Genomic DNA, 21,002 nt, shown 5'->3' with positions numbered 1-21,002 from the left:
CTGTGTTTGTCCTTGTTTTAACTGATCTGAATCGTCTGCCTGATGGCAGTAGTTCAAACAGAGAGTATCCAGGGGGAGAAGAGTCCTTTATAATGTTCTGTGCTTTTTTGATGTAACGGGAACTGTGTAGTTCTTCCAGTCTGGGGAGAAGGCAGCCGGCGATCTTTTGGGCCGTGTTGATGACCCTCTGGAACGCTTTCCTCTGAACCACTGTGCAGCTGGTGTACCATACACAGATGCAGTATGTAAGAATGCTCTCGATGGAGGCTTGGTAGAAGGACACCAGCAGTTTCTGTGTGATGTTATTCTTCTTGAGTATTCTCAGGAAGTGAAGTCTCTGCTGGGCCTTTTTCAGCAGCTCAGAGGTGTTGGCGCTCCAGGTCAGGCCCTCCCCAATGTGGACTCCCAAGAAGCAGATGCCTGCCACCCTCTCCACACAGTCCCCGCTGATGATTAGTGGTGGAGTGTCAGTTTTCTTTTTCCTGTAATCTATTATGAGCTCCTTGGTCTTTGCAGAGTTAAGGAGCAGGTTGTTGCCCCTGCACCATGCTGTCAGCCGCTCCACATCGTCCCTGTAGGCAGACTCATCGCCCCTAGAGATGAGCCCCACCACTGTGGTGTCATCAGCAAACTTCACAATGGTGTTGCTATGGTGGAGTTCTGTTATGTAAACAGAATTGTGTACAAGTTAACTACAGTAATGAGAAATATGCAGCACCAACTTAAAATTCACCAGCTAAGAACGTGATGTTCCTGGAGTGCTTCATGCCTGATAAATCTTGCACTTCCTCAGTGTGTCAGAGTGTGTGACCATGTGCACTTTGAGGGAGGATGTGTGAGATGCTGGCTTGAATATGCAGAAAACACCATATGTTTAGCCATCTTGGTTTTTTTTGGACAACTCTAACCCCACCTGCACCTCAGGGACCCTGTGGCTACTAGCTACATCCCAACAGCTACTTCTGTTTGCTCTCTGTGAGGACGGAGACAAAGCAGAGTGCTCTTTTTTGTTGATGCTCATCAGCCAACTTTCTTTTCAGCAAAAGTAACTCATGTTATATTATTGAAACGCATTGCTGGGTAAATGTGCTGTTGTATTATCAATCCGCCAAAGTGACAGTGATTAATGAGGGGACTTAAGTCCATCCCTTTTAGACCATGCGCCTGGCGCAGTGACCATTTTTCCGCTATTAAAATAACGAAAGTGGATTTGGACACGCCCCAAAGGCACTTGCGCCACACGCTTCACGCCATGCGCTATAGATCGTTAAAATGGGGCCCTAGACCCACCAATGCGCCCTTGACCGCACCTCATTATGAGACCAACATGCCTATAGGCGCAGACTGGTGCAAGTGCATTTGCTATCTAGACAACGTGGGCGCAGGGCGACAAAGACATATGTGCCACGCCTGCCATCTGCTGTGCGCCGACTGCAAGATGGGGGCCTAACTTTCAATTGCTCACAAACGATTGTTTGGTAAAACAACTTAACAACTTTCTGTTGAGTATCAGGTCATGGATGGGTATCTTGACATTTTCCTGTAGAATTTGATGGTGCAACTCAAAAGTAAAAGCTCCATCAGTGTGCCATCCTGCACCAGACACAGCAAAGCAGGCCCGAACCATGATACTATCGCCAACATGTTTCATAGATGTAATGCAGTGTTTGCTCACAGCCAAACAAAATGCTTCACATTCAAGCCAAAAAGTTTGATTTTGGTCTCATCCATCCACAGAACATTTTTCCAGTCGCCTTTTGGCTGCTTTACGTGGTCTTGAGCAAACCGCAGCAATGTTCTTTTTGGAGAGTAGTGGCTTTCTCTTTGCAACTCTGTTACACACACCATACACACCACTGACATTCAATGTTCTTGTGACGGTGGACTCATGAACATTGACTGTAGCCACTGCAATAAAGGCCTTTAGTTTCCCAGATGTTAGCCTGGAGTCCCTTGGGACCTCCCAAACTATTCTATGCATTGCTCTTTGTGTGATCTTTGTTGTCCAGCCACTCCTGGGGAGGGTAACAGTGATGTTGGATGTCTTCCATTTCTACACAATCTGCCTGATAGTTGACTGGTGGAGTCCAAACTCGTTTGAAATGGTTTTGTAACCCTTTCCAGCCTGCTGAGTATCAGCATTTCTTCTTCTAAGGTTGTCATAAATATCCTTTGTTTGAGCCATGACACACTTCCACCAACCTGTCTTGTGAAGCTCAGACTCTGTATCTAGTTTTATTACTTGTATGGAAACCTGAATTTCAGGTCATATTTACGCTGAAATAGACCAAATTCAAGAGTTCACAAACAGCATTGTATATATATTCATAGACACTAGAATGTTAATGATAGAGACGGGGTAGGTGTGATTTTATGCATTGGAATGTGGCAATTATGCTTTTTTTTTGGAAAAAAAATCAACTTTGTTGTTGAAAGCATAAGAGTATTTTATGTGTTAATACATGTAGAGGAGATCTTTAATCTCATGGAGGCACTAAAAGAAAGACATTAGGATGTATCCTCTGCAAATTTTATGGCAATCCATCCATCCCAGTGGTAGACTGACCTGTAGACTGATGTTGCCATCCCTAGAGACAATGCAGTTTCTGATTGTAGTCCTTCAAATGTGAGGATTTGTGTCTTTTTTCTGCTTTGAATTATTTGAAATTGAATATCTCTGGACTGCATGTATGTATATGTAAAATATTTTCAAATGTCCCATCTTGTAATGTCCATAACTGGTCTGCATTTTTATTGCTGCCAGTTTTAGATCTTATATGTGGATCTGACCTGCAGGGGAGGATGAAGAGGTGCTGGGGGGATATCTGAGGAAAAGGGGTTGGGCTTTTTTTTTTTTAAATGGAGAGAGGGGTGTGTTGATGGGGGTTGTGGCAGGTTGTGGAGTGTGCCAAGAGGATTTTTTTCCAGCATAAGCTGGGAGTGGAGAGCATTGTGGGATGGAGCTGATGGAATAAGAAAGGGGGTCTCCCTGTGGCCTCAAGCCAACTTCATGTTACTAAACCTGGACTAGTTCATTCACACATGCAGAGAGAGAGAGAGAGAGAGAGAGAATAAAAATCACGTTACCCCTCCTTGCTTTATATTCATGAACCAGCAGTCTGTGTCTGAGGCACCATCTCCCATGGCAACTCAGGCTCCGCCCTCGTCTCTTTGTAGCACAACATATGAAAGCCATCTGTGTTTAGACCCTTAATCTTCATCACTACACACACCCTGCTGAGTCTATGTGCTGTGTGTGTATTTTTTTAAGTGTGTGTCTGTAAAGTGATGATCGGGGGAACAAAGACGACACTGGTCAAGACAACATAATATTACAGCAGTTCATTCAGCAGTAATGACTTTGGACTGTGCTGTGTGTGTGCGTTCTACAAATAATATAAAAGCAGTAGTGTCATATATTTCTTTAATTAAGGTCTAATTAATCATCAGCCACTAAACGCTCAGCCAACATTCAAGCATCACATCAAAGGAATTGGCTCCAGTTACGACTGCTGCAGTCGGCTGGCGGCTGTTAATTCAGTCCACTCAGACTACTTCAAAGATAAGACAAAACATGGCAGTGCTAAGTAAGGTGCTGTCTGTCATTCCTCTCTAGTAGAGACTGTGCCATCAAAATATTTAACTCACAGATCAGATCACAGATCAGGGTAAATGTTGGAGAGTTTATATAGCTTATATTCTCTATGTTGCTTTCAATGGTGCATTGACCGTGAATTGAGTGATGCAACACAAGTCAACCATGAAGGCTAAAAATGTCTCACAGGACAAAAGCAAAGCAGTTTTATCATTGCAATATATATTACAGTGTAGAAATGATTAGTCCATTAATCATTTAGTCCATCAGCAGAAATGTAATCTCAAACCATTTTTATTGTCGATGCCAAAAAAGCCACATTTTCACTGCTTCCAGCTCCTCAAATGTGGAGATTTGCTGGTTTTTAAATTGAATATATTTGACTTAATAATGTATATTTTAACAATTCATTGATACCCATAATGGTTAGCTGCAGCCCTCATATGTTACATCCTGACTTTTGTGTTGTATCTTCCCACTGACTTCATAAGATCAGGTTTAGCTTAAAATGTGATTTCACATGACTGTGTCCACTTCAGATAGAGATATGGTGGGTGTTTGTTGTGCCAGACACTTTCTAAGTGCAGTTACCATCATTATCACATCCTACAATTCCACTTAACACATAACAGATTCTGAAGAGGTCTGCAGCTTTGCTACTCGGCTCTCTTGTCAAGACTCGCAACAGACCTAATGTATCTCTTATCAAAAACCTACACAGAATTGATTTTACAAGTATGTGATTTAATATCAAGTCAGGACAAAGCTGCTGACATTAAGTTGGCATTATGGAAACATGGTGTAGGCTGCATGTACAACAATGCCTATAAAATACAACATATAAAATCCAACCTTTATGTAATGTCTAAGAGTGGCAAACAGTGCAAAATGTAATTAACTGTAACATCCCTCAATGAATCAAGTCATCAGAAAGGGATAAGAGAGGGAATGATTTATGATTATACATTTCTGGGAAACCAGAACCTTACAGGTCATTGATTTCTCAAACAATTTATCAATTAAACTGGAAATGTGGAGACATAACCGGTTAAAACCATCAGTGGAGCAGATAAGAGCTGATGGCCTTCTCCAGTTTGTAATTCAGTCTGAGTGAAATGTTGCTCAGTATCACCTCTTAACTTTTTGTGGGTGTGTGAGGTTGGACAAATAAGAGTGTGTCTATTTTTGTTTCCATGATGCATTTTTAGAAGAAGAGCAGATAGTAAAATGCTTTTGTTGTATTTGGACCAGCACACAATCCAGCACACATAAATTGTGGTTTATTTTTTAATACAAATAAGATGATAGTGTAGAAAAACATGTTTTTTCATTGATCTCAACATTGCAGAATAAAATGACAAACACATTAGACTTTGAAGAAATGTTGTTCAGTGGTCATTATACAAAAGGCAAACATTAAACTGTAAGTTCATTTTGGCTCCTTCACAAGTACTACCACCACGACATTACACTTCCAGCTAAGTTGACCGACTGTTTTTTACTTCTAATCATTCCAAAAATGTGATGAGCAGACATGAACAGCATTTTTTTAATCCTGTCTTTTCTGCTACACTTATAATAATATAATAAAAATGTTTCTCTGCACAATAATATAATCTGCACCTGTACATTTAACAATTTTAAAATATTAACAAGTTTCTTAGTGTCATCTTTTGTGACAAACACCAATATGGGAGCTTGTTACAATTAAGTGATTATCATGTTAGAAGCTATACATTAAAAAAATTCTCACAATTAACAAAAACAGTTAATGGCAATATAGACTGGCACCGTATTCACATAATTAGTGCATTGTAAGCTATAACAGCTGCTCTTCACAGGGCACTGTGACATTAACAATTCACACAAAAGACACAGAAGTATACAAAAAGGTGAGTGCATTAGTAGTCGTCCATTCAGAAAACAATATTTTAGTAGCGCAGACAGAACACCTCCATAAAGTTAGCTGTGCACAGAAAAGTGACGTATGTGTGATTAATTCAACGTAGAAATGTAACAGAAGAAAAGAATAATCCAACCTGCTGTCATTTTGGCAGCCAGTGTAACTACTGCATCATTAAATCTAAAGTCAGAGTGTGAATTTATATTCAGCCACAAATACTAGTTAGTGTTTTCTAGCAGAGGAGGAGCAATTAATTAGTGTTCATGCTCAGCTGGTGAAACTGTGAATAAGACTGGCTGGTCGAGGTGTCTTTCAGCATTTTGGCTTCAAATAAAAGTAAATGTTCTGTCTACGATACTAAGCTGTTTACAGTGTTGTTTGTACCAGCACTGTAGTGATCTTCATTATAAAAAAATCCTTCATAGTACCTCCAGGTCTTTTGACAGCCTCTCGTCTTCCATAATCAGCAATTTGCAGACCTGGACTGACTAACTGGATTCTTGAAGCTATCACTCAGGCTGTAAAAGGCTCTTATTAACTTTCACCTATCATACTCTATTAGTTTTATCAGTGGTGAAACTCGTCGAGGTACATAGACCAAAGCCTTCAGTGTGCTGACATTATCAGCCTCTCTTCTCTTACTGTCCCTGCGTTAGCACAGGAATGTCGATCTCTATGGCAGACATCCGTGAGCGGGAAGAGTAGCGGTGGCCGGCGTAGCTGGATGCGTAGCCCTGAGAAGGAGCATAACTCTGCGAGGGAGCGTAGCTCTGTGAAGGAGCGTAGCTCTGTGAAGGAGCGTAGCTGTAGGCCTGGGTCCCTCCCACCTCTGACCCGTACCCATCTGTAGCAGAAATCTGAGACATGTACACCTGTGGTGGTGCAGGGGCAGCCACACTTTGTGCGTAGGCCTGTGCAGCCACATAAGGCTGGGAATCGATCACTGTGGGAGGATAGGTCTGTGGTGGGAAGGGCTGGGGACCATAAACTGGGGAGGGGGGATACCCGTTAGCAGTAAGAGGCTGAGCGGACAGAGAGGTTGGCATAGAAGGCAGGGGCAACCAGAAGGGTGAAGGCAACTTCTTACACATACAGTACCACATGAACATCAGCAGGGAAGCCAGCATCAGTCCTCCAGAGCAGCCTATTGACACGTACACGGCAAATCCATCAGAGAAAATGTTGTCATATCTGATGTTCAACTCCTTGGTGCGGAACAGAAACCATACTGAGGGTGCGATGGCGACAGCTCCGCCCAGGAACAAGAACATCCCGGCCACCAGGTGGCAGCCTGCGCTGTTCACCAGGAACCGGATGGTTTTGATGTCTGGATCGGGTTTGTCTGAGCAGCAGCAGGTTTTACACATCCCAGCCATGCACAGCAGCAAGGCCAGAGAGCCAAACAGCAGGCCTGTAGGCAGGCAGAACTGCAGGAGCCGCAGATCCAGCTGGTCCACTTTAGAGTACCACTGGAAAAAAGACAAGAGATGATTCCTGTTAGGAGACTTTAGGATATAGAGTAAACTTTACAAGTGATTTGTGAGCCGAACAATACAAGAAACATTTCTTTGTAATACCTCTGAGTCATAGTAGTAACATCCTGAATAGCCATCCTGTTTCACACATTTAGTCCACAGTCCATCGTACACGCTGACATTCTTGGCATTGCGATTGAAGGTGACCAGTCTTGTTACACGCCACTGTGGGATAAACGCTGCCACAGCAATCCCTCCCACAGACACAAAGGCAATGATGAAGGAAAAAGCGTTGGTGGCATGGATGTCCCGGCACGACATGATGGTTGGTGCTGTCAGGAACTGAGGCCACTGGGAAAGTTCCTTATTTAAACAGATGAAAAGAAGAAGCCAGACAAAAAAATGGTCTGGTTAGTGCACTGGAGCCATATTAGCATAATTTTACTTCATACAGTACTCTTGATCTTGGGGAAAGGGCACAGTTATACAAGTTAATCCGCAAGGCCCTATTACAGTTGTATGACAAAGTTCGGGCACCCCTTGACAAATATTATTATATTTGTTGATTTTTTTAATTGAAAAGATGTAAAAACAGACCCTCTAGATATGCAACATCAAACACAATATTTTTCAGCAAACATTAATGCATACTTACTTTTTACATCATAAATGGATCAAAAATAATAATAATAATAATAATAATAATAATAATAATGTGCAAAGGTTTGGGCACGTTAAGAGTTCCTAAGTCTCCGTTTCTTTTTACAAGATCTCAGGTCTTAATAAGCTTGTTAGGTTTGAGGCATGCCAACAATTGTCATTAGGAAATGTCCGCTGCTACTTATTTCAGAGCTTTGATTTGGACTCTTCAAACCTTGTGTGACCTCCCAGTAACCATGGGCTTCTCTAAACAGCTGTGTAAGACTCTGAAAATGAAAGTTATTGATGCCAGACTTAAACATAATTGAAAATCTGTGGATAGATAAAAGAGCTGTGCATGCACTACGGCCCGAGAATATTGCAGAACTACAAGCCTTTAGAGAGGAAGAATGGGAGAAAATCCCCCAAAAACAACAATTGGAAAAAAAAGGGTTTGAAAGGTGTGATATATGCCAGAGGGGGTGTTACTAAATACTGACTATGTATTAAGGTGCACAAGCTTTTGTACATGTTATGATGTTTTAATTTTTGTTCATTTTATAATTACTTTAATGTCTACTGAAAATATTGTGTTTCATGTTCAGTATACTAGCTGTGTAAGAATCACCAAAATATGTTATTTGTCAAAGTTTTGCATACGACTGTACTACTGAAGTAAGCTAACTATGCCACAGACTGACCTAGCTTTGGGCAACCCCCCCCACCTCCCGACTGTACTTCTATTCACCACAGTGTAGTTGACCCAATATCTGCTGTCCCTGAGAAACAATGCCCTCATTTCATTAGCAAACAAAGTGGGGATGACTCTGTGGTTGAGTGTCTATACTGCAGAGCATTACATAGACTGAACAACTACACAATAAGCAATTGAATTGGATGCTCTGGCTTATTTTAATGTGACAGCCAGGGACAGTGACTGACTATGGCTCGCACACTTGATCTTCATGGGCTGGCTGGATCTTGGCTCTATTAATGAATTGTATGTCTCACACAAACCAAAGTGCTGCATAAGGAAAACTGTGTCATTATATATCTGGTTTTATATATCTGTTGCTCTACACAGTTATTAACATCCTTGAAATAACTCCTTATAATGTTTTAAAAACAGTCTCTAACAGGCCCTAAGTTTGTGTTGACAGTTTAATTTATTATTTTATTTAATTATTTCCACGTAGTCTTGAATTTGACTTAATTCATCGTGATCAGCCCATAAATAGCAACTACAGCTTGATTTCCCCCCCTCTTGTCCAGTTATGTGACTAAAAACACACAATAAAGTGTCTAATCTTTTAGAAGTTATTGATGACTGCAGCTTCCTAATCAAAGTAGTTAATAATAAAAGTCGACTAAACATCTATACAAACACATACTGTCTATTCATGTCCGATTTCGTGGGCATGAAAACACACCTTAACTGTGTAATAACATATTTTTAACCAGCTATTACATTATAATACACAGCTGCAGCTGAGGTAACAGCTAGCGTTACTAGCTACAGTAGGCTAGCTCTAAACATACATAAATATTATCTCAATAATGGCATACAGTGGTTATTTGTATATAAACATACGATCAACAGATGTGTGGTAGGTATGGATTAACTAACCAGCATTTAACACTTTTATCAGGTCGTTTCCATTAGTCGGCTAACTGTTAGCTGGTGGCTAATGTTAGCACGACCGCAACCTGTTGTTTCCTAGATATGAAGATATGAAGCTCAAACACGGTAACAAAGCTACACGATCATTGACGACGGTACCTTATATTTCCAGCAGTCCTGTTGTGTTTATAGCGAAGGTTGTGGCATTACAGCATGGTCCTGTCTTACACATTTGAACTTAAACCAGACCAGGAGCCGAGTCGCTGAAGTCCAGCAGACTGGAGTACTGAGGTACGAACAGGATGTTGTTTCCAGGCTGTTTGAGCCCTCAGCGCGGACTCACAGGTGGTTAGCAAGAGCTGCAGTGTTCATAATGAATAGTATGTTTCTTAAAATAATTACCTATTGACAGAGATATATGTAACGCATACAATTAGACAATGAGAAAAACACTAGCAGATACCATAAATAACAAAGAAAGCAACAAATAAATAAAACTATAAAATTCTCCCAAAATAGCTACATTAAAATATTAAAAATCATCCTCCCGACATAAATTAAGACATATAGAAGTTTGTTTGGAAACAAACATGTGTGTCTGATATTCATTAAAAAAAAAAGTCCAGAATTGATGAATATATTTAATCTCAGAAGCTTTCCTGCTGGGCACATGATGTCTGGTCCCTTACTGTAAAGTCCATTTTCAGTGTATGTGCACTTGTCAGACTTGTGTAAGTTGAATATTGGACATGGAATGGCTTTAAAAACTAGTTGTCAGAAGTCATGTTTGTAGATCCACCCCTTAAAATCATATTTTCACTGAGCTCAGAGAAACTTTTCCCCATCAGCTAATTCATGTGAAAACAGCCTTCTAGTGTCAAACTCTGCACATACTTATCATACATCATTCTGCACCGAGAAGCTCAAACATCCAACTGAGGAAACAGCAAGCAAAACACATTTTTGAGTGGAAATATAAATATAATAAAATAGACCCCTAAAAAAATATATAAAGTTGGTGGTCAGTCATGCAGCATGCAGATTTAGAGGCACAATATATTCTGTCCAAACCCCTTTTAACCCTCTTGCTAGTTTCCATAGAAGCCATATGAGCAATTTTAGTGACGCATGTACTTTTCTTCTAGCATTATGTGCCTCAGTCCAATGACTCACCTAATGACTCTTTCAGGTGCTCTTTGTCAGCTTCTTTGCAGCGAGTTTAGCAGATATGAAGTGGAAACGAGTCTGGGTTAATATTAATATAAATTGTCAGTCAATGCCAATCTCTCTGGGGGCCTGAATTCATTTACATTCATTTTAAGATTTTGCAAAGGTGATTTGTCTTTATGTTCAACACGGAGAACATAAAGAAAAGGTCTTCACATCAGACATTCAGCTGTGATGGCTGCATTGGTACATTTTATTCAGTTTCTAAGTTATGTCATGATATGTTTCCTCTTTTTTTGTCTTTCAGGGAGATGTCCACATTCACATGATTTACAAATCTGGAGGTCAAGAGGGCCTTCATGATCTCTTAAACGGTAAGATTATGACTAAAGACATGAGTTGAATTATTAATAGAAGTAGTGACAGTCGTTTATGTGTTTGTGATTCTTAGAAAAGTGTGTCTTATTGTTGTGTTCGGATACTGTGCTTGAATACTGATACCACTAAATTCCCTAGGTGATCTTCCAGAGCCGCCTTTTCCCAGCCCTCCATTTCCTGGGTCGAAAGTTGTTCACAGAAGAAAAAAGAGACAGGTATGGCCCCTCTGCAGGCATATTTGTTGCAAAATCATCATTATTAGCAGAGAAATGCTGATGCACTCATGTTGACTTCACTTGTGTAAATGTACACGAGTGTTTGTTTGAGTCAAGTTAATTATGCTCTGGATGTTGTTTGTCCAAACCTGATTATGCCGATTCCCGCCCATATGTGTTATGTTAATTCACAAAGCTAAAGACAGAGCGCTGTTTCCTGGCTCTCCTCCCACACAAAAGCTCTAAACCTTTCTCTCTCTTCTTCATGAAATATTTACATTATGAGTAGATGCTGTTTCCAGCAACGTCTCCTCTCAGACACAGTCAGATGTCTGCAGCTGTCGGTCTCTAAGCCCTGAGAGCTGCTCTCATCTTTATTTGGAAGCTGGAAAAACAGACAAATCTGATTTGCAAAGTTCATCCTTATTGATTTATCATTTCTTTTATTGGTGTCTTATGAGACATGAGCTGATCTGTGTGCTTACTCTGTGTGCTGTTCTCAAATTCCTTTTGATGTTGAAAGTCTTGGTTGAGGAAAACTGTTTATGTGATTAAACTGGCAAAATGTTGTTTTTTCAGGCTCCACATATGTCACGAAGTGTAGAAGATGAGCCCAAATACATCGAGTTGATGGTGATTAATGACCATTTGATGGTAAGCTTTTAATTCGACGCACAGTTATGATAGATTGTATACTATATAATAATAACTGTCTTATATTAATGTTATTCTGGAGCCAGAAATAAGCTAATGTTTATGTTGCCTGCACCTTTAAATGCCAGCTGTCTGTAAACACATTTTTCAATCCTGACAAAAATGTGTGGCTACAGCTGCACATTTTCCCAAAAATATTTCTTCTATTCCATCTGGTTAGGATTCAGTGAACCTAATGATTTTATATTACAAATATATACAATATATTGAAAGGATTATTAAATATTTTTCTTATTGTCAACAAATCCTGTGAAAACATCAAAACTATCAATTTGTTGTCCGTCTCTCAATACTGCCCGACTTCCCTCCACATTGGGACATTCAGCCACAAGCACTTAAGTTTGTACTTAAGTACAAGTATGTGGGACTGTCTCAAAATAAAATACATTGTCCATGTTTTTTGTAATCAAAGAATTTGTCTCTCAGTCCAGTGTTGTGGCTCTTTCGTGTGTTTAAAAAAAAAAAAGTTTTGTGCAACAGCTGAGGTTTATGTCACAAAGTAAGAAGTTAATTCAAGCTTCAGCTACGGAGACAATACGTGCTTGTAGGATGAGTTCATTGCTGGTGTGGGTCTTTTCACAGGATTTGTTGATAAAAAAAAGAAAGGTGTAGAATATCACCAGACTTTAAATTGCTGAGAGCTTAGCTCAGGCCAAGAGTCAACACTGTATATTCACTTTTAAGGCACTTCTGATAGGACCTTTATCATGCATAACACAAATGCATGACTAAGATCCACTGGGACTTAAATTGTTTTGCACACAATAAAGATTATATTACTTTTATATATTTAGCTGGTTTAAAATTAATTTGTTCCAGATAATGGATAACATTTTTATTTGTCTCTTCTCCACCCCCCCCCCCCCACCCCCCTCTCACACTCTCCAGTATAAGAAGCATCGGCTTTCCGTTGGGCACACGAATAACTATGCTAAGTCAGTGGTCAATATGGCTGACATGGTAAGAATTGTATTGATCCTCTTCTTGGAAAGCTTGCCACAAGCACTCCCAAGTATTGCAGCTCAGTGCACATTGCACTGATTTCTCATTTAACCAACCTCACTCTCTCCATTTAAAACCTCTCCTTGCTTATAATACACCACGAGCAGCCATTAACCAGCCAGTCATGAGTTTTCAGGTTTCTGAGGACCAAAGCAGCAGTGGCATCCCGACAACACTGAGGCAGATATTTAAATGTTTGATTATTTGTGGCCACATCTCCACGCTGTGCTACCGAAATCTGACCTGCTACAGGGTCGTGTCTGTAAGTTGATAGGCTGGTTGAAGCTAGAGAGAGGTCATGCTTTTTGTCATGTCCTTGAAAATGATCATATGAAGCAGACTCTCTTTGGGAAGTACTCATTGATTTCCATGTACGAGTAGAGTTGCCTTTTTTTCTCCAGTGTGTGCCATGCTGCCACGGCACTGAAGCCATATTAACAGGGGCTACTGTCATATCACATATATTGCCTGTACAGTACATACATTATACAGACAAAATGAGTATAACATCACAATGTATCAGTACCATGAACAGGAAACATCAATCAATCAATCCATTTTTATTTATTTAGTGCTAAATCACAGCAAAGTTATCTTCAGGCATTTTTCACATAGGTCATACTCTTGAATTTAATGAATTCATTTAACATCTGTCGCTATTGATACTGATATATACTTATTCAGCTATTAGGTTACTGTGTATTATGCACTTTTTAAACTTTTAAAATGATCATTATTATAATTATTATTGATGTTTTTTTCATATCGACATATACCACACAAAAATCAATAAAGGAAACCACACGTGCCCGCACACACACACACACACACACACACACACACACACACACACACACACACACACACACACACACACACACACACACACACACACACACACACACATACACACACACACACACACACACACACGCACACACACACACACACACATACACACACACACACACACAGGGAGAGAGGGATAACAGTAACTGAAAGTAGTTCATCTTAACCGTGTACCTAGGACACAAAGCATAATAATAGTTCATATCATCTATATCAAAAATAAGATAAAAAATAATCTGTATACATACAAATCCAGTCACATTGAGTCTGTATACTGCAGCAAAGGACCCCAAAGGTAATTAAAACACAGTTTCTCCATGTGGATACCCGAAGCTCGTACAATGCTCATCAACAGAGTTATTTGTATGTGTGAGGGGAGAGTTAAAGAGTCCTCTGAGCATCCAGAGAGAGCCAAGTCTGTGTCAAGAGAGTCCTGTGGGATGTACAATATGTTTACTGAAAATGTGTGACATCCCCATAACCAGCAGCCTGTACTGTAAAGTGGATATTTTGATTGATTGAGAGTGTTTATATGGGTATAAATCAGATACATGCAAACATAAACTTGTTAAAGGCTCACTTATTAGCTGCTCTGTAGGCAGCCACATCTCATGGATCAAATGTGCTTAATTATCCTTTCATGACACGGACCATGACTTAAGACTTTTTGTCAAACTATTATTTTCGAACTTTGAATGAAGTTTGACACCTTCATTTCCAATTAGGAGGTAGAAGTCAATCAAATTGGGATTGAACCATGCACATACTATACTGACTCTCTCTCTCCCACTCTATAAGCTTTGTCTTGAGTCTATTGGTATTCAGTTTAAACAAACAAGCTTTTCTTTTCCTCTCTTTGCCGGTGTGTACCTGGCCCAGGGCCCTGATAGATTTACATCTTATAAAAGCAAACATTATTATTTGCTATCCAGGATGCTCTTGCTGTGTCCTTCAGACTGGTACCCTTGTTGACTCTGTCTAGTTGCCTGTAATGTGCTGCTGTCTGACGGCAGGATTATACGGATCATTCTTACAACATTGACTGCTTGACTGCTGCTGTCATAATAACAGCTGGAGATGTTGATGAATATAAAACATGCCAGTCACTTTTAATATCGATCAGTGTCATCTGGCATTTTGGCACTTTCAGTCACACAAGGACTTTGAACTTGAAGTTTTAATTTCCAACAAACTCACTTTGATTCACCCAGATTTTCAAGGAGCAGCTTAATACTCGCATTGTGCTAGTTGCCATGGAAACCTGGTCAGCTGACAACAAGTTCAACATTGACGACGACCCCATGGTGACCCTGAAGGAGTTCATGAAGTATCGGAAAGACTTCATCAAAGAGAAATGCGACTCTGTTCACCTCTTCTCGTGAGTATAAATAATTAATGAATGATTTTATGCGTGGCTGGTGCAACAGCTTTTATTAAATAGAGAATTTTTCTCTCTTTATCAGAGGAAATCGTTTTCATAGCAGCTGGGGAGGAGCTTCCTACATGGGAGGAGTTTGCTCTCTCACTAAAGGAGGGGGAGTCAATGAGGTGAGGCTTGAAACACCAGATTTTACAAAAATGTATCACTCACCCACAGTTGTCCTTGACACATACACGACATGTAGGGCTGCAACTAGTGGTTATCTTAAGTATCGTTTAATCTGTCAATTATCATCAATCATTTTCAAATTGATTTATTTGCATGACCAACAGTCTTAAACCCAAACATATACAGTTTACGATCACATACAACAAAGAAAAGCAGCAAATCTCAACAGATAAGATGCTGTAAACAATTAATTTTTGGCATTTTTGCTAGAAAAAAATAAAAACATTGAATCAAATATAATGTAATCAAATATCAAAATAGTTTACTTATCTGTCTTTGAATAATCAATTAGTACCTTCACCTCTAATTACATCTATGTAGTGTGTTCATTTTACACTCTCAGTAATCTTAAACCTACGGTACGTGCAGCACCACTGCTCAGATACACTTGCCACACTGTTCATATGAGGCATAATTTAGTTTTCTATTTCTATATTATGGAATCATTTTTAAAAAACGAAAACAAAACTGTAGCTTTTGTTTTGTTGCCATTTCTCTTCTTTTCTACTTTACATAATTTCTTTTCTTTCCAGACTAATCTAATATTCTGTTTGCGGTCTCCCTCTGTTTCTCGCCTTGCTCTCTCTCTGTCTGTGGGTCTTTCTCTTCATCAGTACGGGAAAACAGATGAGATGGCCATAACTCTGGCTCAGTCTCTTGGACAGAACATCGGCATCTTCTCTGACAAGAAGAGGATCCTCAATGGTACACAGTTAACCCTTAATGAGGCCTTTATTTCTCACTTTTATAATGTAAGCGTTCTGTCTGTGTGATGGAAACATTTTGATGTGTATTTTTTTCTTCCAGGCGAGTGTAAATGTGACGATCATTGGTCTGGCTGTATCATGGATGATGTTGGGTAAGTTACATTTGATTTACATTTCCCCCTTAAAGCCACAACAGTCATCACTGACAGATGCATGTAACACAACAATTTTCCCAACAAACTTGTAACCATAACATCTTTAGATATGAATTTTCATAATCCCAAGTGATTATTTACTTTTTAAATTATTGAATATATTCAAATTCAGAAATTGATACATTTTTTAATAATGAATACATTGTTATATACATTTCTTAGGGAAAATATTCTTATATCACATCCACTGACATGTTATTGTAGTTTGATAATTTACCACTAGGTGTCAGACCAGTTGGTTTCACTTGTACAGTGTTATGTAATCTGCTAAGATTAGATATGTATATCTGTGTGTGTTTTGTGTTGTCAGATTCATGCAGTGCTCATGAGTGTGTTTGTCTTAGAATAAGTCTGTTTACACATCTGAAGTCTATTATATATACTATGCAAGCTTACTTGGCAGTGTGCCACTGCAAGCGTGTGGATGTGACTATGTGAGTGTCGTGTGAGAGGCTCTGTGTTGTGTGTATGTGTGAATACCCCTCTTCTTAAATACTTCTTGCATTTCCCCTCTATCCCGAATGGGACAGCAGGTGAGCAGAAGCTTGGCTAGAACGTTGCCTGTGTGGTTTTGAACCAGCTGGCTGCCTTGGAAGAAGGGTTGTCAGTCATCACAACCTTTCTCATTTCATCCAACAGCACTACAGCCGCTGTGGCCCCAGCTTCTCTTTTTTATGGAAATGATATGAACAAATACAGTTTGATGTCTCTTTGTTCACACTGGCTGTATTTTTCATAATCATTTTGTAAAATTTCACATATCCTTTACGTATATTCTTTACTTTTGCCGAAGTCACCGGCTGATCAACTTAAACCTTTATTGATTTGGTTACTCTAATTATTGACAATAGGTTCCTTCTCACTCCTGCCCTTTGAAAGTCAGGACTTGTCATCACTTCTTTTCGTCCATATCTAACCAATTGATACAGTCTGCAATGTCATTCTCATCTTAGGCCAATATTTGTCTTATTCCTGTCTTTGTAACTATAACACACTTCCCTAACAATCCCCATCCAGATCCTGCTCTATTGGGTTACCATAATAAAGCTGCTACATTGTTATAGGTCACATGACAGAGGACAGGTGACTCTGCACTGTTATGACCCTGTCTTCTGTTAATGGACTCAGGCCAGATCTATTTTCTCTAAAAAATCAAGTCAATGGTATTTCAGACACTTGTATTCAATGAGCGACCTCAGTCATGTCCATTGACGGAAATTTATTTTTTATCCCCCAGCACTTGCATGTCTGATCAACCTGACTAAACGTATTAATTATTCTCACATTGTTTTCACAGGATTTATTGACGGCGTGTGTATGTGTGAGGGTCTGCTGTTTGTGTATATGAGCGTGTGTAGTTTATACACAGTACATGTGTGTGCATGGTGTGTGGTTGCTTCTTATCTTAAATCCTAACTACACCTAACATGAACTGAACAGATGGCACAGTTCTTAGAGAAAAGACATGCAAATAAACATGCGTTAAGGTTGAGTTAGGATTTGGCAATTGTTGCTTTTTATTTCCTTTCTGTTTTCCTCTCGTTAAAGGATGGATGCTGCCATGAACAAACCAACAAAATATGTATTTTAAAGGGTGAATCAACATAGAAAACTATATTTTTGTCTGATTTAATGTATTTGACTATTGTAAAATATAGCAAGGACACAGAGACATGAAACATGCTGCACAGTTCATCAGTATTGCAGAAACAAGCGAATAATTGTGATTGTATCGACACTGCAATGTCTTCTAACTACCACTAGGCGGTGATAGCTGACCATGAATGAATGAATGGTCCTCGAACTTAATTTAATATATCTTATCTTACAACAGGCAAATAAATACTGTAGTATTTGTGTTTTAATCTTTTGGAATACATATTTTGACCCCTGTCTTGTACTTCTTCACAGCTGAATAATGATGTTAGTCTACATTGTTAAAACTGTTGTTCTTCCTCTGGTGACGAGCGAATCATTTAAGCACATTTTATCTTTGTCTCACCCCTTATCACTGTTTAAAGGGGGACGAACACTACAATATTTTGACAAGATGCAGCCTTGGCATACATTTTAAAAATTGGGTCTCAAACCCCACACAGCATATTCAGTTGAGACAACTTTGAACCTGATAAGTACAGGAAATCTTTCTGAAATATTGTAGTGTACTTCATTCATCATTAAAGACCATTACTCACTCCTCATACCACCATCATCTCCGTAGGTAGCTTCATTTAGTCACATGACATATCATATAGCAACAACCTCTCACATCCTTTGACTCCTTCTGACTGAGCTCTTAGTGAGTCTGTCTGTTATTGCATTGTCTCCTGATGAACCACAATATCAGAGCCACTCTAGTAGGATAATCCTGATTGTGCAGTAGAAGATAATAATATTTAAGTGCTGCTCATTTTTGGGGACAATGTCATTAAAAGCATTAGAGTGTACACAGGACATTAGATTTTAAGTGGATTGAAATAGATGTGGTGAAATACTTCAGAGGCTGTTTTGGGCTTCAGGTAATCTTCATCTGGAGCATTTAAGATTCGATGATGCCATCTTTAGAGATTGATTTCTGCTCTGAGCATCAATGAAAAGTTGTTAAAATGAATGTGATCATTTCAGGGAAACAAATGATAATGCAATAACTGTTCAAATGAGAATCATCCACGATATTCAGGTTTATTTCCAGGACATTATATTCATAAATGCATCTTGGAATCCATTTACATCCTGAGTCTTCATACACATTTCACCATTTTAGCTATACTGTATATCTACCCACATGTTATACTAAGGATCTCCTCTGAAATGTGAGTATGGTAACCCTGTGACAAAGCTTCAAATATTTATGGTATAAGGTATTTGGTAAGAAAACCAAACTTCATAATGTACGACAAACCTGACATTCATTCATCTGTATTAATGTACTGTAACTATTTCAGGTATAAATGAGGGTGTAATTATTTATGAGCATATGAAAAAAGTCCATTTGTGTGGCTTAAAATATTATTTTGTGTTATGTCTTGTCCTGTAATGTGCTTTGGGAGAAAGTCCTCTCTCTTGCACAGTTTTGTCTGAGGATGCTGTCTGTACTGTGGCCACGGTAACGGCATAATATGCTGCGGTTGTGTTGAACAGCTTCTACCTGCCCAAGAGGTTCTCTGACTGCAACGTGGAGGAGTATCATAACTTCCTGAACAGCGGTGGAGGAGCCTGTCTGTTCAACAAACCTATTAAAGTATGAAAAACACACATATAGTAGATATATACACATCTCCTCTGTAGTTTAAATGTTAATTTACCTTTTTTTACCCTCAGCTGTTAGACCCTCCAGTATGTGGTAATGGTTTGGTGGAGGTAGGAGAGGACTGTGACTGTGGCAGCCCGGCGGTGAGTCAATGGATGCTAATAGGGAGATGATATACTATAAAGGGGTTAACTTGATCATCCAAGGTCAATGTAATGTGCTAATTACCCTTCAACAAAACCACTTGCTGTGTTACGCTTTGTTTAATAAGAGATAATTTGAACTAATGAAGTAATCATCAGAGGAATCAAAGAACTGCGTGTGCAATGTTAACAGTTATTGTATGATTATAGAATTTGTCCACAAGGCCTTCTGTTCAAATCGACTATATAACAACAACTTACTTAAAGGATAGGGTCACACATTTTCAAGTCTGCTGTCCAAATGCATATTCAAACAGGTTTTTCTTACTGTAATCATCTTCCTGTTCATTCTGGTCATTAGACAATTCCCTCCAAATGCACTTACAATGTAAGTGATGGGGAACAAAATTCCCACGCCCCCTTTTATGCAAAAATGTATTTAAAAGTTTATCTGAAGATAACATGAGGCTTCAGCCATCTTCTACATTTGTGTCTTAACTGATAGTGTTTTCCTTTCCAGTTGTAAGATAGTAACAAAAAGTACTTTGAAAGATCATGACTCGATTTGACTAATCACATTAGTTTCAATATTTTAAATATATGTTTGCACGGAAGGAGGGCTGTTGATTTAGTCCCCCATCACTTCCATTGAAAGTGTATTATGAAGGGATCTCTTAATGACCAGTATGAACAGGAGGGATGATTACAGCAAGAACATGTGTCAGAGTTCATTTGGGCACTTTACTGTCGTTTTGACTTGAAAAATGGTGATCCCATCCTTTAAATCAGTCAGTAAACTCAGTCAGTTTGACAGATGAAGAAATCAATTAAGAACCTTTTTCTGTCCTTTTCTGTAGGAGTGTGCCAAAGAGGGAGACAATTGCTGCAAAATGTGCACCCTGACCCATGGATCCAAGTGCAGCAATGGACTCTGCTGCAATAACTGTCAGGTACGATAAAAACTCACTCACTCACTGCTATTCCTTCCATCTGCTGCCAAAGTGTCATATTGGGTAAAATAGTCAAGCGGAGGGATCGGCACCTTAAGTGGACTGAAATGCCTTTTGTAGTCTGTCAGTTTCCATTTTCTTTCATGTCAGTCTGCATGAAATCACAAACAAAGACAACTCTAATAATTTTGATAGAGATGCTGCTGTATAATTTGAGACCAATTGGAACAATGGGCAGAAGCTTCTTTACTGAGTAAATGACTAGTTAAGTTTGGTGAAGATAAAAATGTTTATCTTAGATAAAGATGTGGGGCGTCAAGAGGAGCGTCAAGGGATTCATTCCTGATTGTGGCCCTGGGCCTCTGATACAACACCTAATCACAAACACCTACAGTCTGCTTGATGTTTATTTTATGCTCCTACAGATGGAGTTCATGGGAGTTGTGTGCCGAGACGCAGTGAACGACTGCGACATCCCAGAAAACTGCACAGGAAACTCCAGTCAGGTAAGCAGGAGCTTCCCTCACACAGTTCTCCTGCAAGCAGAGCTAAACACATTTAAAAATATTA

At 39.4% G+C, this 21,002-nt stretch overlaps 2 protein-coding genes across 2 annotated transcripts in view; one reads left to right on the top strand and one right to left on the bottom strand.

Moving 5' to 3' along the window:
* The window catches only part of adam22 (ADAM metallopeptidase domain 22), a 63,193-nt gene that overhangs the window by 31,775 nt on the left and 10,416 nt on the right, over window positions 1–21,002 (top strand). Inside the window, exons 7-18 of the mRNA XM_053327548.1 lie at window positions 10,708–10,774; window positions 10,917–10,993; window positions 11,573–11,647; window positions 12,596–12,667; window positions 14,770–14,936; window positions 15,022–15,106; window positions 15,782–15,872; window positions 15,975–16,026; window positions 19,231–19,330; window positions 19,411–19,482; window positions 20,340–20,432; window positions 20,858–20,938. Of these exons, the coding sequence (XP_053183523.1) occupies window positions 10,708–10,774; window positions 10,917–10,993; window positions 11,573–11,647; window positions 12,596–12,667; window positions 14,770–14,936; window positions 15,022–15,106; window positions 15,782–15,872; window positions 15,975–16,026; window positions 19,231–19,330; window positions 19,411–19,482; window positions 20,340–20,432; window positions 20,858–20,938 (1,032 nt within the window). The remainder of the gene's footprint in view (window positions 1–10,707; window positions 10,775–10,916; window positions 10,994–11,572; window positions 11,648–12,595; window positions 12,668–14,769; window positions 14,937–15,021; window positions 15,107–15,781; window positions 15,873–15,974; window positions 16,027–19,230; window positions 19,331–19,410; window positions 19,483–20,339; window positions 20,433–20,857; window positions 20,939–21,002) is intronic.
* On the bottom strand, window positions 4,875–9,520 carry cldn12 (claudin 12). Its single transcript, XM_053327556.1, has 3 exons — window positions 9,393–9,520; window positions 7,076–7,336; window positions 4,875–6,967 (listed from the first exon to the last, which is right to left on the bottom strand). Exons 2-3 carry the CDS (start codon window positions 7,292–7,294, stop codon window positions 6,137–6,139), a joined length of 1,050 nt encoding a protein of 349 aa, XP_053183531.1. The 5' UTR covers window positions 7,295–7,336; window positions 9,393–9,520; the 3' UTR covers window positions 4,875–6,136.

Source organism: Scomber japonicus, chromosome 10 (genome assembly GCF_027409825.1).
Source record: "Scomber japonicus isolate fScoJap1 chromosome 10, fScoJap1.pri, whole genome shotgun sequence".
NCBI lineage: Eukaryota > Metazoa > Chordata > Actinopteri > Scombriformes > Scombridae > Scomber > Scomber japonicus.
This window is presented reverse-complemented; position numbering and strand designations above follow the sequence as displayed.

Excerpts from the sequence above, each read along its gene's own strand:
- cldn12 (XM_053327556.1), bottom strand. The coding sequence starts at position 7,294 with ATGTCGTGCCGGGACATCCATGCCACCAACGCTTTTTCCTTCATCATT. Across the intron at positions 6,968-7,075 it reads GTTACTACTATGACTCAGAG|TGGTACTCTAAAGTGGACCA; the intron begins GTATTACAAAGA and ends TCTTTTTTCCAG.